This window comes from Antedon bifida, chromosome 2, assembly GCF_963402885.1.
Source record: "Antedon bifida chromosome 2, ecAntBifi1.1, whole genome shotgun sequence".
Classification (NCBI taxonomy): domain Eukaryota; kingdom Metazoa; phylum Echinodermata; class Crinoidea; order Comatulida; family Antedonidae; genus Antedon; species Antedon bifida.
In genome coordinates, this window is record NC_136227.1 from 35,410,332 (window position 1) to 35,436,081 (window position 25,750).

General features: G+C 32.2%; 2 protein-coding genes across 2 annotated transcripts; one reads left to right on the forward strand and one right to left on the reverse strand.

Moving 5' to 3' along the window:
• The first annotated feature begins 147 nt into the window (after nucleotides 1-147).
• On the forward strand, nucleotides 148-25,556 carry LOC144834867 (uncharacterized). The gene is made up of 4 exons (XM_078689834.1): nucleotides 148-289; nucleotides 18,075-18,667; nucleotides 22,595-22,796; nucleotides 25,215-25,556. The coding sequence occupies exons 2-4, from the start codon at nucleotides 18,566-18,568 to the stop codon at nucleotides 25,244-25,246; spliced, it is 336 nt and encodes a 111-aa protein (XP_078545960.1). The 5' UTR covers nucleotides 148-289; nucleotides 18,075-18,565; the 3' UTR covers nucleotides 25,247-25,556.
• Nucleotides 2,462-6,607, reverse strand: LOC144834865 (gamma-aminobutyric acid receptor-associated protein). The gene is made up of 4 exons (XM_078689832.1): nucleotides 6,393-6,607; nucleotides 5,738-5,816; nucleotides 3,109-3,227; nucleotides 2,462-2,708 (listed from the first exon to the last, which is right to left on the reverse strand). Exons 1-4 carry the CDS (start codon nucleotides 6,486-6,488, stop codon nucleotides 2,643-2,645), a joined length of 360 nt encoding a protein of 119 aa, XP_078545958.1. The 5' UTR covers nucleotides 6,489-6,607; the 3' UTR covers nucleotides 2,462-2,642.
• Nucleotides 25,557-25,750: the final 194 nt, after the last annotated feature.

Genomic DNA, 25,750 nt, shown 5'->3' on the forward strand with positions numbered 1-25,750 from the left:
TAATAATTATGTATTATGTCTTTTAAAGTTTTAATCGTGTCTGTTGAATTTTGAAAGATTCAACCAATCAGAGCACAGTTTGTCGACATTGTAGCAGACGTACGACAGCAGGTGTATGCAAAACAAATTCACGTGCATTTTTATTGAGTGAGACGTTCGAACGATTTGACTGGACATAGCCTGGAATATTTACTTGATTCATTGAGGAAAATCATTTTTTTTGTGGAATTATAAGTGACCTGATTGCAATATGAAGACCTTGTATTACTTGCAGAGAGCAGAAACAGAGGTATGTTGATAAACCTAAGCCTGGCTCATTTTCTGTATTGGGGGGCCTAGCCATGAGAATGAAGGGGACTTGGATGCCATTTTAGACCTACCTACCTAATGAATGTATGCCAGTGCATGTGTGTGGTAATGTATGATCATTGTAATGTCCCATAGGATTGATGAAAACTGGCGTTAATGGAACATTTCATGCTAATCATAATTAGGCCTAAATGTTGAATGCTCAACAATTCGGCCGCACTATTATTAATTAAACAAATTGCAAAGCAATACGAAATTATGTAAGTTTTTTTTAAAAATCCGGGATCACCCACTGAATGCAGTATGGAAAGCTTTACACTCTGGTATGGTTACTTTGCTTGCTCCTGAGTGTACATTTAACTTTAGTGTGTTATTTAGCTTTTGTTTTCATCACCATGATAATTAACTTTTTTCACTTCCCATTGAATTGTATACCCATTGTTTTAGAGTAGATACTGTACCGTTAACATAAAATCATACCAGTATATTGCATGCTGTAACTGTTGTAGTTATTTTTCTGAGCCATAGTATATTGTTTCAATTCCAGTCTGTCTGTAATTCATAATCAAGACGGTTTTATTTTATGTTTGAACATAAAACCAACTGCCTCTTCTATCACATGTTTCAGGGCCGTAGCCACACATAGTAGTATGGTTGGTAAGGTTTCAACCTGACCATTTTTTGACAGAAGCCTAGATGAGAATCCTGTGGTCAGCACAGAGATTGTTCTTTCTATTGCGACAACCGCACCACTATAATCACTGTGGCTACCGCACTGTGTCTCTTGTTCCCAACATTTTCTACGGAATGCACAACGTGGTTCATTTATCCAGAAATTTCATCATTTTTTTCCAACATTTTACATTATTTTCATTCTTTATTTATCTTCATCATGGACACAATATACACACCAAATAACAGAGTTCATTTTGTACTTTAACTTGATTTAATAAAACTAAACATTATATAATACATTTAAATAGTTAATAAATCAATAGATTAAATGCAATTAACAACAAATAAACTAGTAGATGAAAAAATTAGTACTCAATTGAAAAGCAACTTAAAAGGAGAGCGCGAGCGTTATGCATATTTGACCCCAATACATCATTAGTGTTTTATTAAACATAAGATTAATTGGTTTGTATACGACATACTGCAAATTTATTATTCTGATAAAATGGCGTTTTTAGAATTCAGATGATGCAAGCAAGAAACTATTTGGGAAATCAACCAGTTTGATTTTCTGTAGTAATATTTGTAGAATCAATATTAAATCTGCTGTTGCCAATTACAACACTAAAGAAAGGACATTTTTTCAGTACCAAATAGAAATTTATAAAAATAATGTAATATAATTCTATAACTATATTGAATAAATTCATCTGGTTCCAAATAATATTTTTGTGGATTTTTTACTTTTATGATTGTCGGCGAAACGTCACGAAGGTAATTTATTCCTTATCGTTTCTTTGGTTCAACATAAAAGTAAAAAATCCACAAAAATTCTATAACTTGTTGTTTCATAGAATATTGAATAATTTGTAACATGCTTTGATACAGAATAGACCCATGGAAAGCAGGGATATATTAAACCAAAGAAAATAATGATAACTTAAATCAAAGTATATAATCTATTTACGAGTACAATACTAAGTAATTGGAAACAATACTTACCTGTGGCCTGTTTAAGGCAAGTTATATCCCACGTGTAAATTTCAGTTAACAATACAATTTATTATAACTTATAATACTATAACAATATAGGAAATAAATGTTGATTTCTTGTACAAAAAAAAATTTAATTTTAATGAAAATTTTGGGGTTTTTTTGAGTTGGAAAAATAATTAGTAATAATTTAATTTATTCGCTTTAGATTTCTAAACATAAAAAGTACTCTGTCTATAACTACAGTAAACATACTTTATCTTCTGTTAAATACCAGCACATTCTACGATTATTTCACATAATTAATGGAACCCCAATTTGTTAATATTCATTTTGCAAGATATTATTTGGAGATAGGGTGTGTAATGAAAAGAGATAGCACGGTTGGTATGCACTGGTTCACTACAATATCTCTGATAGGAAACATGAAAAAATACTCACTAGATCACAGTCTATAGTTTATATGACTTTTTTTTTTATAGTAATACAGTATTGTAAATCACAGAATATTTCCTATATCTTCCAATGCAATTCCAATATTATTATTATTATGCTACATATCCAACATTTGCTAATAAAATCTTTAAGTTGAGCAAAATTTTCTGTACAGAAATTTACATAGAAGCTTTTGCAAAAAAAATGTCTATAATAGTTATAATATCCCACTAATTTCCATAGACGCTTTCATCGCTGTATGCAATGTAAAGGAAGAAATCTTCTTCGTGGTGTTCCTATGAAAAGAGAAAGGAAAAAAAATGTTATAAAAGAACTCGGAAACTGAGTGAAATACTTGGCAAAATATTAAGAGCGCATGTTGATATTTCGGCCTATGTTAAAAGAATACAAATTTTTCTTTTTTTTTATTTGTGAAGTTATTAATGAACCGATTTTCTTGAATTTCAATAGGCATGTTTTGTAAATATGTACCAACAAATTCACAATGATAATCTGAAAATTGTAGGCGCTATTGTGCAAAGAAACAAACAAAGCAAGTACTGTACTATACTTGGCAACATTCTAATTTGCTATTTTGCCAAGTAATAAAACATGAAATCTAGACTCCAATACATCCAACTATTTGATTAAATCATTCAAATGTGACCTTAAAACTGATAATGGTTCAAGACCTACCTGGTATAGTTGACCCATTGTTGCACTTGTTGGTGGAATAGCATTGTTCACAAAGAAAAACAAAGCATCTTCTGGTCTAAGCTGAATCCGTTTCCTTATTAGGAAGTAGAATTGTCCCACTAAAAAAATAATGATTAATTTTTATTACTTTTTGTTTTACAGATAATTTTAAAGCTAAGAAAATTTTAACTTTTAATCTCAAAACAATATGAAATTAATATTAATATTCTAAAGTACTGTAGTTATAACTTGCATTAATTTTTATTTCCAAATGATTTGGAACGTGCATTGCTTGGTGTAATAGAAAGACTTGCGCTTATTTTAGGATACTTCATGGACATTTCTTTTGTGTGTGTAAAATATAAAATACTAAAGCATTCATAATATGCTTTAAAATAACCATTAATATTTTATGTCTTTTCTGCTTTATTAGTAATTCCTTTACTTTACTGTACTGGCTTACAGCCAAAACAAAGGGGAAGTACCCCAAAATAATGTTTATTTTAAATTGGAATTTTGAACTTTGTATTGTATTATGTATGTAATTTTGCAGGCTTCCTTTCCACTGGTTTTGAGTTTAATAACTGTTTAAAACATGCCAAATGGTGTATTATATATCATAAATCATGGCATTCTTAAATCAGACTTTGTGGTATAATAAATGTACTGTACAGTACTATAATTTTAACGGATGAGTGATCTATTATTATTATAAACTATAAAACAAGATAACTGGCATTCAAAGCAAATAAAGGCTTTGAAGAACAAATAAGATTTCACAATTGCAACAATCTATTATGAGTTTAGCACACATGATCCGCATCCTGCTTCTTACTGGTTGAATCAGAATCACATGGTGTACCTAACAATTAACAAGTTTGGTAATACATTCCTATTGGCTGACTCAATATCCACCTTGTTATTATTAACAAACCAAACAAAAGTTAATTTATTGTACTACAGTAATTCTATTTTTGTATACTGTATATACCATGTAATAATTCACATAACTTTGTACAATAAGTACCCTGGGCTCGCACTGGCCGATCGCCAAGTCGCCATGGGCGAAAACGTTTCCAGATTGGCGAAAAATAAAACGGCTACTTTAGCCATTTTGGCTATGACATTTGATAAAATAGATAATAAAATAATCATTTTGGCGAAAGCATAAAGTCCAACTAAAAGGTCCATTTGTCGATCTTCAAGCATTTATTTTGTTCGTTATCATGTTGTTTACTTCGAGCTCCATTTTCGTCAACTTGTTTCGTTGTACCAGGCGTCTCTTTATTATTTCAATATGATGGAGTAAGATAGCAGAGGTAGACGGCACAGAGAGACAGACGTTACACGACACATGGATGATGGAGTCTACCCAAACTATCACGTGTTGCGCTGCACAAACGATCGACGACTCGACAGCCGACAGTCGGCTATTTACCGGGATTGTCTATTTTTCGATAAGGGTGTTCTTTTCAGAATAAAAAAAACATAGTATCTTCAATGAATGATCTTATCGAAATCAATATTTATGCGTTATGCATTTTAGGCTCCAATAATGTAGTTTCATATTTTACCCTTAATAAAGTTTCCTCGTGCGTGCAGTGCGTCAGTAGAGTAAACAAAACAACATTCGGGAAATGGTAGAGTCTAACGGGGATTTAGCTAAACACACACGTGCATTTATTGCGGACTATATAAACAGCAAGGCCGGCCGGCCGCCGGCGGCTTCTGTGTTGTTGGGTAATAAATAATCGAGCCGGGATGGTATAAATTTCTCCCTCGACAGAAACGCCTTTTCCCTGTGCTTTGGCCTATATTATCTGCACGTTCAACAACGATACGAGTGTTCGTTTGCTAGAAATATTTTTAGCATATAGGCCTACGACGTACCGTCGTACATAATTTTGTAGGCCTAGGCCCCTAGGCCCCTACTGCACTTTCGCACCTCTTGAGCATACCCAATTTAAAAGCATTCACCCGCTGCGCGGCGGTGACGGTGGGTGACCGTGAAAGTCTTAGGACACGATTTTCTCGTGGTACGGAAGCCACCAGCCAAGCGTAAAAAAAACAAAAATAACATAGCGTTCAGGGGATTTCAGAAAACTGTAAAATGTTTCTTATTAAATTGATAACTCAATGAATGCTGTATGATTAAAAACAATTTGAACAATTGTTTTGATCATATAAAATACAACAATTATTTTTTTAAATCAAATATACAGTGATTTAGGCATGGCTCTCTTTCCCCAAATGCCTTACAAAAACGTTCAGGGAACAGTGTATAGACCTATTGACATAGATAAATTAACTAAAACGTTTTTACCATTATATTTCAACAATTTTTAATTTTGGCTAATTACCGATTCATTTGGCTAAATAAAAAAATTGAACTTTAGCCATCTTGGCTATAGATAAACTGATTTGACTAAAAAAAATATTTTGACTTTCGCCAAATGGCTAAAGAAAATGAAATGTTAGTGCTACCCCAGGTACCATCAGATAATGAACTTTTGTTATTAACACACCAAACCCCATCAAAGAAATTTCGTATTCAAGATTTGAGCTTTAATATCATTGATTTAATTAATTTAAATAATTATTTTGATTGTTATTAATTAGTGATACTCACCTGTTAGGTCTGAGGGTACCAAGTACTTTTTTTTGTCTAAATCCCCAATCCGTGCTTTCGCTGCTTTTTCCACAATTACCTAATTTTAGTGGGAAATATAAATAATATTAATTATATTCATTATTAAAAGAGAACAAAAGGCGATTGTTTTGAAAGAATTAGGCCTGTTGTTGCTTAATAGTAAATAATAAAATACGCATTGGGCTATTAATTATTATTAAAAACCCATTTATTTAGCCTAGACCCTAGTAGTAGTAGTAGTAGTAGTAGTAGTAGTAGTAGTAGGCAAACATTTCATTTAGATTTAAAGTGAAAAGCAGTGCATCCCTTCAGTAGTTACCTAGGCTAGCCTGACTCCCAGCTGCTGCTGGCGTAAGCCTAGCTAGGCTAGGCCCTGCCTGGCCTTCTTGCTTTTTGATATTTATTATTGGCTACTTTGTAGCCGGATGTCTGGACAAGAGATTATAATTCACACACAAGTTTGATACAATTAGATTTTAATATTGTTAAATATTTGGTCTCAATATGAATATTATGCTTGATTGAATAATATGAATGAGAAATATTCTCGATGTTTCATCAGCACTCAACAAAAAGGTTGAGCTATGCTAGCTGTACCAACAACAACAAACCAAAACAATCGGGTGAAACTTACTGGTACTCTATCTGGGTACTTCTTTCTTATTTTCTCCCCTTCTTGTCTCCTTTTTTCAAATGGATGTTCTTCTTTGTATTGCCATTTCATTGTCATATTTGAGCTTCAAATCTGTCTATAAATTTCACAACAACCTAATGACGATCTTATTGTCAATTTCAGTTTTAAAATGGCCGTCTTCTGTTTACCTCCTATTTCTGTTTGTGACGTAGGTCCCTCCTATTGCTCACACACACAGCATGCATACACAGCAAAAATTAGTACCAAATTAAATAATAACGTAACTTACGTTACAATATAACTAAGTTTAAAACTGTGAAATATTATTCTTACTTATACGCTATAGATTATGACACATAGTAGATTTTAATGTCATGCTTTATATGTGAATTTTAAGCTCATACTATTTGCGCGGAAGACTATATACCAGATCTACACACAATATAATCGATCGTCAGAAAGATAAGGGTTAAAAATAGATCATGACATCATTGTTTGGGGATTTCCAACCTACCGTCATCTCGTACTGGTACTTCTTCCGCGGGACTTTAATTAGATTGGTATAAATGAATGTTGCACATTCATTTATAATAAATTGAGAAGTAATTCAGTTTCAGCAGCAAAATAAATAAAAGACACAATATTTATGTTAATAAATAAAATATAGGCCTATAATATGAAATAAAATAAAGCGTAAAAAGAAAGTATTTAAAGTTGTATTGTCCACCACAAAAAACATGACAAATACAAAAAAAAACAGTTTTTTCCGATCCCGTTTTCGGTCAAAGTAGTCGATAACGATTAATTTATGTGACAAAATGGCAAATAAAAAAAAAATGTACCGATTTTATTAGTCCTGATAGAGGGCGGTATAACTCTGAATTGTCCAGAGCCATATATATAAAGAGTTACGACATTGGATTATAGTCACGTGATATGCAGATCAATTTGTGTCAAACTTGTCTCCGTTAATGCATGTAAAGTATAGGAGCAAGAAAATACTTTAAACTTTTTCTTATATTTAAAAAAATGTAATTGCACATTTTACGGTGAAATATCGATGTGCACAGCGTACAGAAGTACTTGCGGCAAAGAATATTGCGCGCGCGTGCGCTAGTACATTATAAAGTTCGATTGATTGATTTTGGAACGAAACATCCCATAACTACGTCCTATTAATAACAATTATGTAATATTTTCAATTCATAATGCATGCTTTGATGACTAAATAAAATAATATAGTGTCGTGGATATATTTGTTAATATATTGAATAGGGTATGAACAATATTAAAATAATAAAGGCAAATTATTACAAATGAAATGATGAACGAGTCTCTGAAAGTTTGTGTCAAAAACACACAGAGAGCCATATACTGTATAAAAAGAGGGGTGAATTTGTGTGTTTTTTGTATTGGTTCATGCTTTGATGTAGCCTGACTTGCATGTAGGCCCTAGCATTTATTCTTTTGTTATTATAGACACAATATATATATGTTACCAAATTAATACCATTAATAAAATTAATTACTAAAATAAAAACGGAATATAAACGTTATTTCATAGACAAAAAAATCTAAAAATAATGCATGAACTATAGGAAAACGCTATACAAAAGAGGCGCGCGCGCCCTCAGCGTGCGAATTCTTTGACACAAAAATGGCTTCTAATTTTCAATGTCGTAACTCTTTATATATATGGCTCTGGAATTGTCAAAGTTTTATACAGTACAGGTAATATTGTATTCATCTCACAACAGCTAACGTATGTGCGAACTGTTCGGGAGGTCAAAAGTTTACGAATGATTATATAATAATATAATAATTTCATTACTAATCGTATTGGTGCTGACCATGTAGAGTAAAATATTCAAAGCATATCTTGTGTCGACACCATGGATAATTAAATAATATTATTATTTTCTATTTATAAATGCTGTAGATCGAGACAAACAAACGTGTTTTGAAAGCAAACCGTACATTGAAAGTGTCTAATGTTCTTATTTGTTATCTTTTGAGCAATTTCTTCACTCGATGCAATTAACCAGTGGAAGACGACGAAATAAAGACCTACTGCAAAAGAAAGCAGTTTGATGATGGTGCCAACTCTTTATATATTATATAACCTTGACGATTTATGAGTCAATGTGAGAAAGAAAACATGATGTAAATGATGTTCGGGATTTGTGATATTGATCTGTATTATAAATTAGAGTTATTTTGCAACTTGACCAAAACACTTCACCACATGCAACGAGCGTACAAAAAAAAAACCAGCACCAAAAAACACAATAAACGCTCAACAAAAACGCTTATTTTTTTTATTTCTCAATATATTATGCTAGGCCGTAGCGAGAGGTTAAAAACGTAACACACACGAGGCAAAGATGCTTTAAATATAATTATTAATATAAAATATAGACGATCTGTTCTGGTGAATTGGGGTGGGTGCTGAAAATTGAAGATTCCAGACGAGGAGCGCCTCGTCTGCCTCATGCTGGCTACAGCCCTGATATGATAATTTTAATTCAATGATAAAAAGAACTGATTGTTTATAACATTCATTATATAAAACACAATAATAAAAACAATCGTTAATAAAATGTTAGCTGTTAATTTTTACTTGAAAGATAGATGATCTAAAAGTACCGTCATCACGTGACCTACCGTACTCTTTTCTTTACAATTCAAAGGGTAATTTTCAAATACTGATGATAGTTCTCTAGTGTGGTTATTTTTAAATATCTGTTAATATTCATTAACCGTATTGTATTTTCATTTATGGTTATGAGCGATTCTATATTGTATTTTTCGCATTTTAACGTCCGTAAATTGGATGATAAATCAAAGTTAGTTCTTAGCGTACGGTACCCTCGCATGTTTCAAGATAAAATGCATTTTAAGAGCACGATCGTTATACAATCCACAACAAGATCACGAATATAGGTTTTTAAATCTGTTCGTGACATGATCATGAGGCCTACATACATGTGATGTGCAGATCGACGACCGTCCGACAGGATGTTTCAAACAATAGAAATGTCTTGTAGCATTTAGCATTTAGAGTTTTTCTGATTTTTTAAAGCCCAATTTGGACTATTTTAGCGCCAAATATCGTGCATCAAACTGAAACTAAACGAATTAGGCCTGCTTTTATGCACCCTTTTAAAGATTTGTTAGATAGTTTTTTTTTCCTTTATATTTATTTATTTAAAGATGTATTTTCCCCAAAAAACATGAAAAATGAATTAAGACTAATTAAATCAGACTTTGAATATGTTATTTTGAAGTTTTAATAAAGTTAATCACCTCCATAAAAAAAAATATGTTTTCACTTATAAAATGACAAAATAAATGGTTAAATTCAACCAAAAATCCATTGGCTGGCAGCCAATTTGACCATTTTTTGCTTTAAATTACATTTTTTTTAGATAAATACATTTTTTTTCCGATACAATTTTTGGTCAAAGTGGATAACAATTATGTTACATTAAAATGGAATATTTGAAAAAAAATGTTTTTTAAGAATTATGTTTTCAGGGGGACAATACATCTTTAAGGCAAGCCAAGATATGAGCATTGTTAAATTTCCATTATATTGGATAATAAAAGGAATCTGTATCTGTTTCGTAAAAAGAGCTTTTAAAAAAATGATTGTGTAAAAAACTCAATTCAAATTGCTATAGCATCGTAGCGGGAGTGATTCTCCATCAACCTCTCTGATATCATTGATTTTTAAGTGTGCTTTTAAATCATACGGTAAAATGGGTGAAGTTTTTAATGGGCTATTCTAAACAAAAGTGTTTAAAATACCGATCCACAATAAATTAATACTATAATAGGCCTACTCAATGATAACAATTTTTGCTTTAGATTAATATACACACTTTTCAATTAACAGCTTTTATTAATGTAAAATGAATGTCACACTAGATATGTTACTCTAGACCAAGTCTCTAGTCATTGTCTTTATTAATCAACTTTTTCTGTATATTGCTAGTGGTGATTTTTCTCTCAACAATGTATACGTACGAAACGCCATGTGTGCCAAAATGTGTATATTATTAAGTTGAATCATCACACCATTCACCACTTTAATTTGCACCACCAAGGCATGTGTGACTTCATTGTATGCCGGAATGAGGGCGTTTTTGCAAACACTTCGTTTATATAAATAATAATTAAATTTTTAGGAAATAATGATACACAAAGGATAAGATGTGAATTATGTCAGGAGAATTATGAGTTTGAAAGTCTCGACGTCAATACCTCATCATAAGGTCCGTTCTCAATAAAGGACCCACGGTCCAAATCCAACCCATGGGTGAAATGCAAAAAACTGTAGAACCCTGACAAAAATATAAAATAATTGTTATAGAGTAATGTATCACTTCATCTTCAATGAAATGATGATACATTTACATATAGACGTTCAGCGGTACACGTTTAATTGCAATTGAGTTGCATTGTTTCTTTTTATTTACGTAAACTGGTTATTAGTTTGTTGTTGAGAGTATAGAATTTAATTGTTTTATTACGCAACAATTTACTAGGCGTAAGAACTAGACGTAGCATTCGCGGAAGTAGATGAAGATTTTGGATCATGATCAAAACAATTCACCTTTATTCGTGGTAACCGTTATCATTGGTTTACGTATAGTGTCCTTGGATGGCTCTCTTAAATCATCCTATGTGTATCTATCTTACATTTTAGGAGCGTTCACCACTTAACGCACTTTTCCTCGTCTATTTACAGGTAATTGTCATACGAAAAAACATAAAAGGCACCGCCGTATGCACGTGGTATTACATCTTTTGTAGGGTTAGAGCGCGTCCATAAACGACGACAAATTAATAATGAAATGGTGTGAATTGAGTGTATTGAAAATCCGTGAGATTTGTCGATCATTGGATCAATTTTTATTAGAGAGTGATACACAGGCTCTTTGTTGTTGATGTTGTTGTTATAGATATAAACACAATGTATGCGTTGGTGCAACCTTTTATAGAAGGAGCGATATAGGCCTAGTATCTGTATCGTACCATTAAGATAATGACGGATTCACTGAGGAGGTGGAGAGAGCGCGGGCAGATGTGGCCGGCCATCACCTTAATTACTGTAAGCCCAAGAACCAACCACCTTACCAAATTTATATACACAATTCCCTTATATGGAATAACTTTCATTAGTTACTGCTTTTATCCTATTTTAATAATACTAGAAATTGTTTAGTAAATAAAATTCATCATAAATAATTTAGGCCTTGCAGCTGCATAACTATATAAATAATTTGTGTCCGTTACCGATTTGTTGTTTCACTTTAAAAATTAAATTGCTTGAAAACAGAATACTTTACTAAATATTATTAGTATTTATTAAATATTATCACAAAATTAATTAACATAAAATTGAAACTGTTTTTTCAAAAACCACCAAACTCCAAATATAAGAATAAAGCTACAAATAATTAAAGGCCTATTCACAATATTAGAATTCGGGTTCGAATGTTTGGCCACTTTATATCTTTCACATAGGTGTTTAAAACAGAAAACGATTTTTGAGAATTACGCGCTGCTGTTTTCTCATTGGTTCACACTATGACGTAACGCAAGGATGTAAGCGGGACGCAAGTAATTTAACCAATCACTGGTGACGGATCATTCGAACTGTCGCTTGTGATTGGTCAAATCTCTTGCGTAGAACGTCCTTGCGTTGCATCTTAGTGGGAGCCAATCATTATAAAGAAACAGCTAAAGGTCTGCATGATAAAGTGTCGTCACAAATTCTAAATGTTACGTCACAATCTAGCTTCACATTTTTATGGAGATTAATATCTGTCTCTGTCGATCATGTTTTCTCGTTCAAAGTTAATGTACTATCTTCTTTTGTGCTAGTTGTACTTTGAGGATTGCGTGAGAGACCTAGATTATTATTTATTGACGAATGCACTGAATCCATTAAAATCATATAACAACAAGGTTTGGTTTCATCAAGAGACATTTCTGGGGGAAAATATGTAATTGAAATAGCGGCATAAATGATTCTCAGCCAGTCAGATAAAACCCATGATTCTTAATAATAATAATTAATGCCTATGTAATGTCACTTAACGTTATATCAAGTATGTAGGCCTTCAACAATAACATATCAATTATCTTTTCACTTATTGAGATACAAAATAAAATAAACAAAAAGCTAAATAAAACGTGACAATTGTAGAAAGTGTTGCCCTTTAGATATTTGACAACAAACGCTTGTCTCTTTATTACGAGGTGTATATATAATTAAATCGTAATAGTGTTATATGGAATGTTGTAATTTATATGAAGTATTCCTTTCATGATACATGTACAAAGGTTACTCGTCTTTCTCTGAACTAAAGGGCCTGTTCCGGTTCCGGTCCGGTGCCGGAAAATCAAATCGAATGTTTCATTTTCACGCGGCTACGCGCAAATGTATTGGCGAAACATTCACGTTCGATTTGATTGTCGGCGCCGGACCTGAACCGTGCCGGAACAGATGTGAAAGACTCTATAAACCTTTTCTTTCTGTTTTTCTTTTTAAAAAATACGACGTACTCTGTGATGGGATTAGGCTAGTTTAAGTTGTGCTTTAGTTAATTCCACATCGAAAGTTTATTAGGCCATTTTGATGGTGAAAGTAAGAAACTAGAAACCATGAGCGCGCGAACCATAATTTGCCTAAATATCATTTAATTTCTCTCCGATTAGCAAATTTTATTTAACCGATCCATTCCCATGTGTGTTGGGGATTTTTAGTTACGAATGAACCAAATTTCTACATAGTTTCTACTTGTTTGTAACTTGCATTTTGTGATAGACATTGTAAAAAAAGTCACTATAATTAACGTCAAAATGACCAAGGAGCCATATTTCAATTGTCGATCACGTCAGATTTCGATATCCAGCAAAGGAATCATTGTTGCGAAATATTGTCTGTACAGTTCGAATTATGTTAAATCAGCCTGCGACGTAACACATTCAGACAGATAAAAGTGACGAAACAAATAAAATACAACGCGATGTCGTCAATTTAAGAAGCTACTGCAGTTTCCAATATTGAAATGATTGATGTTATTGCGCAGTATTTGTGGACAATATGTCTGAATTTTCTATAGGATTATTTATATCATCTTGTTAGTCGTCTGAAGAATTTAATGATGTTTTAAGGCATGTCCCGAACATACCGACTGTTGTCCGTGTATGTGATAGGACAGTTTGAATGCTTAAGTGGTCATTCTGTTATAGTTAGTGTCATGTTTAACATGAGTTTAACGTGAGTGCGTGTGTTAACTTGTAGAATATGTGCACGGTTATTACTCGGAAAGATGTAATAAAGAACAATGACTAAGTCTACTTAAGGATGTTAACATTTTGATTGTTTTCCCATAAAATTGGGCTTGAAACAGACTTTATAAAAAATTTCAAAAGGATTTGATTTTGTGAATTTAAATTAATTATTGAAAACAAAAAAATGTAGTAATAAACCTAGCTTTTGTAAACATAAACAGTTTGAAACTAATCACAACTTTAATAAAATTGTTTACAGCGTCAATTGATAGTAATGGTTGGTTCCCACTATGAGGTACGCGCAACGCGAAAAATAAATTGACCAATCACAAGCAAAAGTTGGTATGTCCGTCGCTTGTGATTGGTAAAATGACTTTAGTTGCGTGTAACATTTCATTGCGTCCAGTTTGAACAAATCTTTTTTTTTTAATTATACCGGTACATCAGTGACGCAAAGATATACACAACTTATGCGCATTATGTGCACAGTGTTTTCTACGTATAGGCCTACTATACTTATTTGTTTTTATTTAGATTTCAACACAATATCATATTTTCTATAATTTTTTAACCTCAAACTGTGCATTATAATATAAAAATATCAATTGTTTATCATATGTGCAGTAAAATAGACTGCCCCCACAAAAGAGGGAAGAAAAATGTCGTCTACGTTTTATCATACGTTACCTAATCAACGGTTGTAGTTGCGCACACAAAAGGGGTACTAATAGGATTATCAACACTTACACGCGTGCGTCAAACTTATGTATCTATTGATGTCAATAACGAACCACTAGCTGTCATTATTAATTATATAAATTACAGTTAAAGCGACAATCAATAACAGTCACAATTTTTTAATCCATGTGTTGAAGATGTTCTATTCATCGCTGACCAACTGTATTTTAATATTTAAAGAATTACTTTTATCGAAGAAACAGCTTTAATCTGTAGGGATACTCGGCTGGACATGTGACGTTTCACGCCAAATAAATGTTTACTGTATACGCTAACTAAAATCTATAATAATTACTAAAATTGATAACGTTCAGTGACACCACAATAACACGCGCGTTCAAATTATGATATCCAAAATAGCTTTTTGTCTGTTTTATCATTTTGCGCGAATGAGACAAAATTGTATTTCACTCTTCCTTATGGTTAAATTGAACTATTATATTTTTACATTGTTAGATTGATATTATGTTAAGGTTTTAAAAAAAATGATTTCTACTTAAAGATAAAATAATTAGATTTAGTTTGATAAATATGCTTGCTCAGTCCGAACCATTTATACGACTAAGTACATTATACTGAAAAGCATCATTTTCCCTGCGGCGGCGTCGCCACCCCAATGATAGACCGGCAACGTTTAATAATTTTAATAAAGCTCTGTCTACACACTATCAAATTAGTTTGACAAGAAAGTGTGATGTGCCTAAATATGTTAGAGATTATGCCCAATATGGTAGTGATATGACATCATCGTGTCCATATATGGGCACATCACATTTTTTTGTCACAGAAGTTTGTAGACTAACTTTGGCACATTACGTGCCAAAGTTAACACACATAATATCATGTTTACCGCCAAATTAATTGTTTGTAAACGTTTTATTGATTTTATTGTAAGTCTATAAAATACATTAAGCCAATAACAGAGATGTTCTTCATTATTCTTTTTCCATTATATTGTAAACAGTTTTGTTAACAAGTAACAGTTACAAGCTACGCATAGAAATGTTTCAACTGACATGTTATATCATTCAACGTTCTAGCTACAATAGAAGACTGAAGTATATATCTCATTATAGAGTGTATTTTTGAATTTATAAATGAGAACCAACCAATGACGCCAGCATTATACATCTTGACAGGCGCCAATCACTATTCTATCGTTGTATATATCGAGTATTGTATAGGCCTATCTGATAATCATTATTGTAGGCCTAAACCCGGACTGTGAAACACAGTTAATAGCATGTTCCTCACCGCCGAGAAATTCTCCCTGATTTTGTTTTACGACGTATTTGGAAAATGATGCACACCACAAAACGCGGTTTGAGCGAAATGTGTTGATTTTTAGTGTACAATATAGTATGAATCCCAAAATTCCGAAATCGGTTGATACCTACAAACAGTCGCAATTCCATCGATCAAAAACATTATTCGTCGCAAAAAAAGAAATAGTCTTGCACATTACAGATATAGCTGTGCCACTAATCAAAATAGCTTCTATTTCTAAGAACTTCAGAAAATAGCGTAAAGTATCTAAGTAATTATTTAACAGATCAAAGTGCGTACAACAACAAACTAGACAAGAAAAGATGGATGTCCTATCACGCATTATTAAAATCGATCTGATTACGTTCGATTTTAAAGTAAATTAAGCAGTATTAATCTATTTTTTGTGTGTAACAAATACATTTATATATAGAGCTTATTTTAGACAAAACGCTGTGAGATGTGACGTATCTAGGACTCAAAGTTTAACATTGACTGGAGCGAAGACACTGCGGTCTGGTGCAGACGATATGTAAGTAATTGGTGAAGATAAAGTGAGAATCGCTCTTCTCCAAATTAACTATAGTTCAGCATTGTGTCTAGTGTAATATTTCCCATGTACTATACAATTACACTAGACCTACATAATACATTTTCAATGCAGAATAACTTGTACGGATTGATCAGAATTATCAACGTCAATGTCTCTTTTTTTTAGTGTCGTCACCGACGATAACAAGTTATTACGTCACGTTAGTGCTATCAAGGTGGCTGCATATCGGCTTCTTCGGCCTCTTATTATACTCTTTTGTTCACTTTTTACCTTTTTTTATTCATTTGATTAATGATAATAATCTAAGTGAAGCATTTTATGACGTATACGGTATATAATTTAGCTTTAGCTTTGAAGACAAAACCTTGTAATTATAAAGCACGTTGTAGTACCAAACCGCTGATTAGAGAATACCTGTAACACAGTGTAGTTTAATAAGCAGAACAATGGAATGCATTTTAACGTACAACTTAGAGCAACAATACAATGCGTTTGTTAGTAAAAGCAAACCTATTAAAACTATCGTGAAGAAAACGTTTATTCGTTCATGATTATTCATGATAAATGAGAGAACTAATGACGATCTTTGCGTGCCATATCCGATTGCTTTATTCTGTAAAGGTTTAATGAGTCTGCTAACGAAGCTAAGAACAGGACTTTTTCTAAAATACACGACAAGTAGAGATGGTATATCCTCGGCTATAAATCACGTTGTAACAATAATATCGTATAACCTTACAAGCACGTTGCAATATACTTAGATCATTTTCCAATCTGATATTTAACGTTTTTCCTAAGGCCAGATCTTCTAATGTAGTAAAAAAAAAACCGGCGCTGATAGTCCTACTTTACAATCATCCATAAAAATGGAACTTTTCTATAATCAAATCATTAGTCTGTATTTTTGTTCAGAACCTGTATATTGGTCAATACAAATAATTGTGAAACATTTTTTGGGGCTATATTTGTACTTTTACGATCATAACATTTCCAATCCAACAGAAAGATAAATGGAATGTGCCGAAATCGTACAAAATGTCAGGCATATTGGTTAGATCTGCATTTTAATTTTGCCGCTTTTTTTTCTTTATGATGCTAATGTTACCCTCCAGTATTTTATTAGCAATAATGATATATAAACCCCTAAAATTACCTAGAAACCTAGAAACTTGTAACAGACGATAAGGGTTTTTCACTATCTAAAAAGTATTTAAGAAGAAAGACAAAAACACACACAAATAGAAATTAGGGAAAAAAAGAAGTAAAAGAGATAGAAAATTAAGGAAGTGTAGCTTAAAAATTTATAACGAAATATATATAAACAAAAATTAAAACAGTTGAACAGAAACTTTTAACGGAGTTGAGGTCTCGGGCATTACTGGACAGTTTGATTTTTAATATTTAAGAAGCAGTCTTTTTTTTTACGGAATTTCTTTTTCGGTTATCCATACGATTATGAAGATACTTGTTTAGCCTACTTGTATCTTTTCCGTTTGTTGAGTAAAGTTTGCCTCATGACGTGAATGGCGTACGTGTGGAAACAAGTGTCAACAGGCGCCATATAACTGGTAAGAAATTAATTGCAATATACTTAATTACTATGAAATGTAATGTTCTTACGGACTACACGTTGGTTGATCCCTAGTGGGCCTCCTGCAGGACATTATCGAGTTAGATAAAAAAAATTTGTTGAATTAGTTTGTGTTTTTAAATATAAATATTTTTCGCCAATCAAAATATTAGACCTATTTATAATAGTATATAATAGTTTCACTACAATAAATGATACTTTTAAAATCTTTTGATTTATTTTGCAGAAAATGGAGTAGACATAGGATAGATTGCAATGTCAATGAACTATCAACCGATCTAACAACTCAACTTGTTACGAAATCGTTGATTATCCCAATCCATGCAAATCCACGCAAATACTCATTTTCTTTCAACACTATTAATTGGAAAATCATTAACTGTGACGAAAGAATAATTTTGTAACCTCTAACATTTTTACTATAAACAAAAACATTTTATGAAGATATAAAAAAGTGATAATTTAGCAGAGGGGTGATGATTGATGATACAACAACCGGAAGTGACGTCCTTAAATGCATGCGGAAAAAACTTGAGGTTTTAACCGTTGCAACGTGGTTTTTTAATTTACGGCACTGGCGCGTATAAAACGTCGTTTGAAACTTTCATTCCTTCAATCGAACATAGAGCACGAACAGACTATTGCACGAGGAAAACGTTATTGCTTGTATCCCGTCATCTTTGGTTGAACACAGTGTCCAGTTTTGAATTTTATAGTATGGCAAAATCTGCCGTGTTCGCTATTTTCATTTTTGTCGGTTGTTTTTCAATAATTAGCTCAGCAAGTCTCAGACGAAGACGAAGTACAGATGAAACAAATGTAAGTTGGAATTATTTTATATCAATTTCGTATTTTGGAAATGTAATATAAATATGTAAAATTTTAAATATTACCCCGTATTTGGTTCACGTGTTGTAATCTTCACACAGAAAAATGGTTATATCCATTTAGTTTACATTCAGGTAACACTCGTCTTTCAGATGAAACATTAAGATGTGTAACATTATACACTCACAACAGTTGTATTGAAAAGATTGGTACTTACCACGTAATCGTGAGACCACCGTTAAAAAATCTATAACATTATTACTAGCTCTGCGATGATATTGTTTTCAGTATATATTCTGTAAACACTAATACAAATGATCTTTTCTATAGTAGCCTTAATTTACCGTATACGATAGCATTGTTTCTAAAATTGTATGGCTAGTTTTTTCCACTAATACCTGGCTGTCACATTCACGTAAGATAGTTCTATTCCAATAGCACTAAGTTGAAAACGTCTTAAATTCATTTCGTTTGGATTTATTTTATAATGCAGTAGGCCTATTTTCGAAATTGAAATAAAAAATTCAATTCACAAAATTAAACCCTAATACGTGATTATTATTATTCAACCAATGTATTGCCTGTGTCTGAAGGTTTAAGCACATTGCTTAAATAGAAAATAAATTAAAATGTTTTACAATACATACTATCGTAAAATACTATAATTGAACCTGTAAAACACAATTTGAATGAATACAATATATGTTAAATGACACAGCTAAGTATATCAATAAACAACATTTGTATGTGAAAAGAGGTCATAAAGACGAGTAACAAAATAGTAACGGTACAACGAACTTTACTCTTAACATTTTCTGTACCGCAAATAGTTGATACAGAAATATTTCTAAAACGCATGCGTCTTCACTATGTTCCACGCTTTACGTTAGGCGCGCACATTAAAAAACTCACAATCGCAATTGCGTCTAGTTTGAACATCCTTTAAAACCTTTACTATTATTTAACTGTAAAGTGGACCCGATAAATAATTGTAGAATTGATTAATATCAGATGTTTATGCATCAATGCGATTTCTAGAAAGCATTTGGAAGATAAAAATTAACAGATTAAGTAAATGTCTTCAGGTTGTTAAAGTGTTTTGAAATAATTGTAATAAACAGTAACGAAACAAAAATGTTTTGCTTTTAACATGATTGAATGAAATCATCTTAGAATGATTTATGCACACCTCAAAACAACACTTAGGCTGATTTGATGTTATTATAATTGCCCGTTGATAACTAGGTTCAATTGCTTTTAGTCCGTAAATATGCCTACGAACTTATCGAGTAGTCTAACGTTTGTCAGTTACATTACAAGTACACGTTATATTTTGACATGTGCGTACAATTTCTGTTATGAAGAGTACGCGCGCGTTGTTTCCTTGATTATTGCTAAACTAATTTAGCCTTTACATTTGGTAAGTGAAGTTCAGACTTAATAATTTTAGCATTTCTTTTTGGTATACGCGTAAACCAATCAATGACCGACAGTGACTTTGACGTGTAACTTAAGTTATTTTGTGTTGTAAATGAAATGTTAGTTGTAATTCATACTAGTAGAAAAAGTTAAAATAATAATGATAATGCGACTATTATATAGCGCTATTTCGTAAAGATCAAAGTTTTTGTTGGAAAAAAAAGAAATCAAAAAGAATAACCAACCAATATTAATATCGGATACAAACCGCGTTTTCGGAGACTGAACAAGTTTATGTGAACTAAGTTACATGCTGTGTGTTTCGAATGGAACGATTGAAACTGGCCTTTAAAAAGGAAAATCATAAATGGAATCATAAATATATAAGCAGCTCTTTTTAAATTATTAGCAACTGCTAAGTGTATTCGGCTATGCACTATTTAAAAGATCACGAAGGGCAAAAGACCACGTTTTAAACAATTAAATATTACACAAACATGTAGGCTATAATGTAAACATACAATTGACGGGTTTCATTTAAAAAAAAGACAAACTGCACTATTTAAAAGATCACGAAGGGCAAAGGACCACGTTTTAAACAATTAAATATGTATAATGTAAACATACAATTGACGGTTTTCATTAAAAAACACGACAAAATGTGAATAAATAGTAATTATAAATAAGTATTGAAATGATTCATAGCGACAAGATAATAAGCGCAAGTTTTCAAAAATCCTTTGAAGTAGAAATTAAGTCAGTGGTACATCAATATGTGAAAGACGTGTACAGCTTATTAATAAATGACTTAGTATTGTTTTTGTTCATTATAATTCTAAGTGAAATTGATATTTGCAATTTATATTAAACCTCAGAGTTGCCCATGTTGTAGAGGCTGAATAACAGTGAAGCAAGCAACTTAATGCTAGTAGATAGTTTCAGATCAGTCGGATATTATTTGATAACTACCAATGAAGAGTGAGATGAATCTCACTTGTTCCTGCCTTTACGTGTTGTGATGTTTTATAGGATGCAACATCAGAGTACCAAGGGCAGTAAATAAAGTCCAAATGCTCACCTCTCACAATTGCATTGTAAATTTTCTCTTTATCTGAGGTAATGTTTAAATCAAGAAAATTTAAAAAAAAAACGATTTCGTATAATAGTTACGGCATAGGTAGACTATATACGTTCAAACGACAAACCGGATCCGGTTGGTATTTATATAGATAACTGTAGGCCTATTGCCTGTATTTTTCAGTTACCGGTCAAGAAGGAGCTTTAACGCCCGTTGACCTACGGTAATATAGTAGTATGTTTATGTTTATCTATCCTAGCATTACAACATGGATTCGACGTCTCGAACATCTCTATAAAAATGAAAGTATAGTCATACTGACATTAGTGTAACACGAAATTGACTCAATCTATATCTCTGTCTGTTGTAATCTAAGAAAACACATAACGATGGCATTCATAAGATAGAGAATTAATGAAAAACACTGTCCCGATTACGTTTTACAGTTGTTAAGCTGTTGTAAATATCTCTTAATCAATCATGATCAGGTGATAAGCACGAAGTTTCAACTAAAACAATCAACAAGCTCAGCAGAAAGTTATAAGCACTAATGTACAGCACCGAATGCTGATACAACTGGAGTGATATTGACCCGGTCTCATCAGAAACATTCACGCCGTTGCTAGGCCTAGGGCGATTCGTTTCAATCAATTCTTATGGTTATCCGTCAAGTTGGAGTTTGATATAGAAGCGAAATACACAATTTTGAGGCAGTATTTTATGTATTAAAACATTTCTTATACTTCTAAAATGTTTTTTTCTGAAAACTACATCAAATAACATCATAATTATCATTATCAACCCGTGTGTAAAGTTGTTATATTTCGCGCCGGCAATCTAATATACCTAAAAGGTATAGATTAAGGAAGTCTCTTTTTAGTTTTTACTATACTCCGTGTTTTGTTTAACAATACTGGCGCCTAAATTACCAACAATGATTTGTATTAAGTTATACACATCCCGACGTTACACATTTAGTTTTACAAATTTTGATTAAACCGCCAAACTGTCTCGTATTACGTAAAACCTGGTGAAGATAGTTGAATTAGTTAATGGTCGGTAGCCTAAACTGCACTAGAGTTTTTAAATAATTATTTCGTATACATTTGTTAGCACTTACGTTTCATAAAAGGAAAACAACAAATAGGCCTATGCCCTAATAAGTGTTTTTTACAATATTGTAAGCAATAAATTATTATTTTCACTCGTTGAAAAGTTAAATTAAGATTGAGCTCGACTACCAATCTTACTTTTACAATTTACCCAAAATGCTCACAGATACCGCTATAGAGAGTCTTACGTGTTAATACATCCAAAACAATATTGATACCGTATACCGTATTTATAATTATTGTTCACACAACAGATTCGTAAGCACCGCGATTAAAAATAAAATAGATTGATTTAATTGTATCTTTTAGGCATCACGTGCTATGTTAGAACTATTTCAAAGATATGATGATACCATTGCACCAAATGGAGTAGTAGGAGGAGGACTTTCAAATGATGGATTAAACCCAGCACTACCCGCCTCAGACGACCGTTACCTCTTGGAATATTTGTTATCACGAGGAGCAACCGGTAACAACTCTGAAGATAGATTTCAATCACGGACAAGAAAAGGTGAATATAAGCACAAGAATAATTCCACTCTTCCTTGAGTGAAATACACTATTTCACTCTTCCTTGAGTGAAATACACTATTTCACTCTTCCTTGAGTGAAATACACTATTTCACTCTTCCTTGAGTGAAATACACTATTTCACTCTTCCTTGAGTGAAATACACTATTTCACTCTTCCTTGAGTGAAATACACTATTTCACTCTTCCTTGAGTGAAATACACTATTTCACTCTTCCTTGAGTGAAATACACTATTTCACTCTTCCTTGAGTGAAATACACTATTTCACTCTTCCTTCAAGAGTTCAATGGCTCAACGTTTCACTCCTCTTGTTGTTGCATGTAAGAGTTAAAATACAATCTTGATACATAGAAAAAAGTGAAGTTTCAATACAATTTCACTCTTTCTTTGAGTGAAAGTACAAGTTTCACTCTTTTTGATGCATGTAAAAGTTGAAATACAATCTTGATACAGAGTGAAGTTACAATTGAATTTTACTCTTCCGTGAGTGAAATTGTAATTTTTTTTTAATTCGATCAGAAAATATTAAATTACAATTTCACTTTTTCTTGATGTGAAAAAGAGTTAAATTTTCAATAATTTTATTTATTCAAAATATTTTCTGTAGAATTCAACTCTTTCGTGATACAGAGAAGAGTGAACTTTAGTTGTTTAGGTTTCCGCAGTCTAGAAGATAGTAGAATTCATCTATTCTTAATTATACTAGTAACTTATGTGTATCGTATAAAAGTGAAGAAAGAAGATAATTCTTAGTTCTTAGTGATTTTTTTCCACTGATGAATGTGGCAAAGGATTTGATGAAAATATGGCTACTTTAGAATAGATTATTTTATCAGATTACTTAATCAATTATTAATTGAATTTAAATCAATAATTTAGTCAATTTCACATTCAACACAAACAAAATATTGAAATACATTCTTGTGGATACATGAGTTAGAACCGCTAATACAAATAATCTTTTCGTTGAGTTCGTCCACGTTTGCGTGTTATGTTTTATGTTATTCTTCACCACAGTTTAACAATCTCTTCGGACTTCTTTGTATATATATATATATGCCAACTGTCACATAACATAAACATTATTTTAATTTGAAGTATGCCAAATAAAGGTCTTAATATTTACTTACAATACACATTGTAACCAAAGTACGTCATGAGAGCTACATTTTGCAGCACATTTTATGCATGTTTATTCGAAATAAATTGAAACCATTTTTGTTCAAATTGTTGTGGACAGTGTTACTAATTATCATATGCACTGACCGATGAAGCCTAGTATAAATTGTGACGTAGATCATATCTCCTTTTCTTGCGATCACGTCGCACTCGGCCCTCTGGCATTTTATGATTTCTGCTTTATCAAAATGATGGATACATCTTACAATTTAAGACAACACGTGACTTATTATAACGTGTAAATATGATGTATTATGTATTACTATGATTAATAATTTTGAATTTTAATAATCCAACATAAAAACCCCTCAAGTTGGTCTTTTCTTTAATTCGATTCATTGCTTTTAGGCTTTTATGAAATGTAGGCCTAATTCAAGTTATTTTGTTGATCGAAATACCGATTATGTTACAACATTTATATTCATACAAGAAAGTTTATTAATTGGTCTCTTGTTGTAAAGAAATCCTATCCTAGTTTTGTTCGTAAAGTTAGAATTCTAAGATTGTCATTCACTCCAAGGAAACAACAAGTTAACGCATGCGCACAAAAGCTTTTTGATTATCAAGTAATTGTTATAAACTTGTGCGTCAATTGTTTCTTGCGAATTGACACGTGATCTTTTGTATAAAAACAACTTGAAATGTAGCCACCTATTATATGTATGTATCACCTATTGATGTCGACGTAAGAGACAATTTACTTTACGCCAATGTGTTTATAAACTACATAAATTAATTACGTTAAGTTACACTCGTTATTGTGCTTGACACATCAACTGCTCATTGCATCCACTTCACGTATGTTTTAACTCGATAATCTTGTATTTAAAAGGAGTACACTTTAATGTATTGTGTGCCTAAAGTGATTTTTAAATGGACTTAATATCGGCGTTATAATTAAGCCATTGTGTAAGAATTATCACAGAGTTAGTAAGTAACTGTGCTTAAAGATCAGTTTCAGTGCTGAAAGAAAGTGACAATTTGACTATCAAATTGAAATTCAAACAAAAAAATCGTGCTGCATTGTGCACATAATCACGTTTTTGCGTAGTTGTTTCAAAATAGTCTGCTGAAACTGCGCGTCGCCAGTTATTGGCGCCATCAATGTGCGCGCCAACAACACGCGCTAAAGCAATTTTGGAGATTAAGTAAGATAACTTAGAACCTGACATGTCGTTTTTAATTGTTTCTTAATAACTCTTGTTTTTTTTCCGACAGGTTGCAAAAGTTCTTGGAAACTGTTGTGTTGATGATGTCATAATTTGCAAATCTCTAATAAATCTGAGCAGATGTTTGGAAAACTACTTTAGGCCTGTGGATATTTTGTTTAAAACAGCGCAGTTTAACAGAACTTTGTATTGACAATTTTCAATTGTTTTAATGAATGATAAATAATCTTGTTGAAAGGGTTTAAATCACTAAATTAATAATAAATACATTGGTTTGTCGTTTTTTTTTTAAACAAGGGTCGTTTTACGCGCACGCGGCGCAAATACGTGGACACGTTGGTGGCGCTATTTCAGCAATAAAGGCGATAATTAAAAGGTTCTGGATGTACTTTATAAATTCAACAGTAAGATGAACTTTTGCACTGACCTAGTAATATTTATACCAAGTGTGTTTACGCTCATAAAACTGAAAACTAGATTTATGGCCGATGATATGTTTACAGTTATCTAAATTACGCTGTATTTGCGGAAAGGTTCCGTGATAGGAAAACCGGATACTCATATTAAGACATAGCCGTAAAGTTA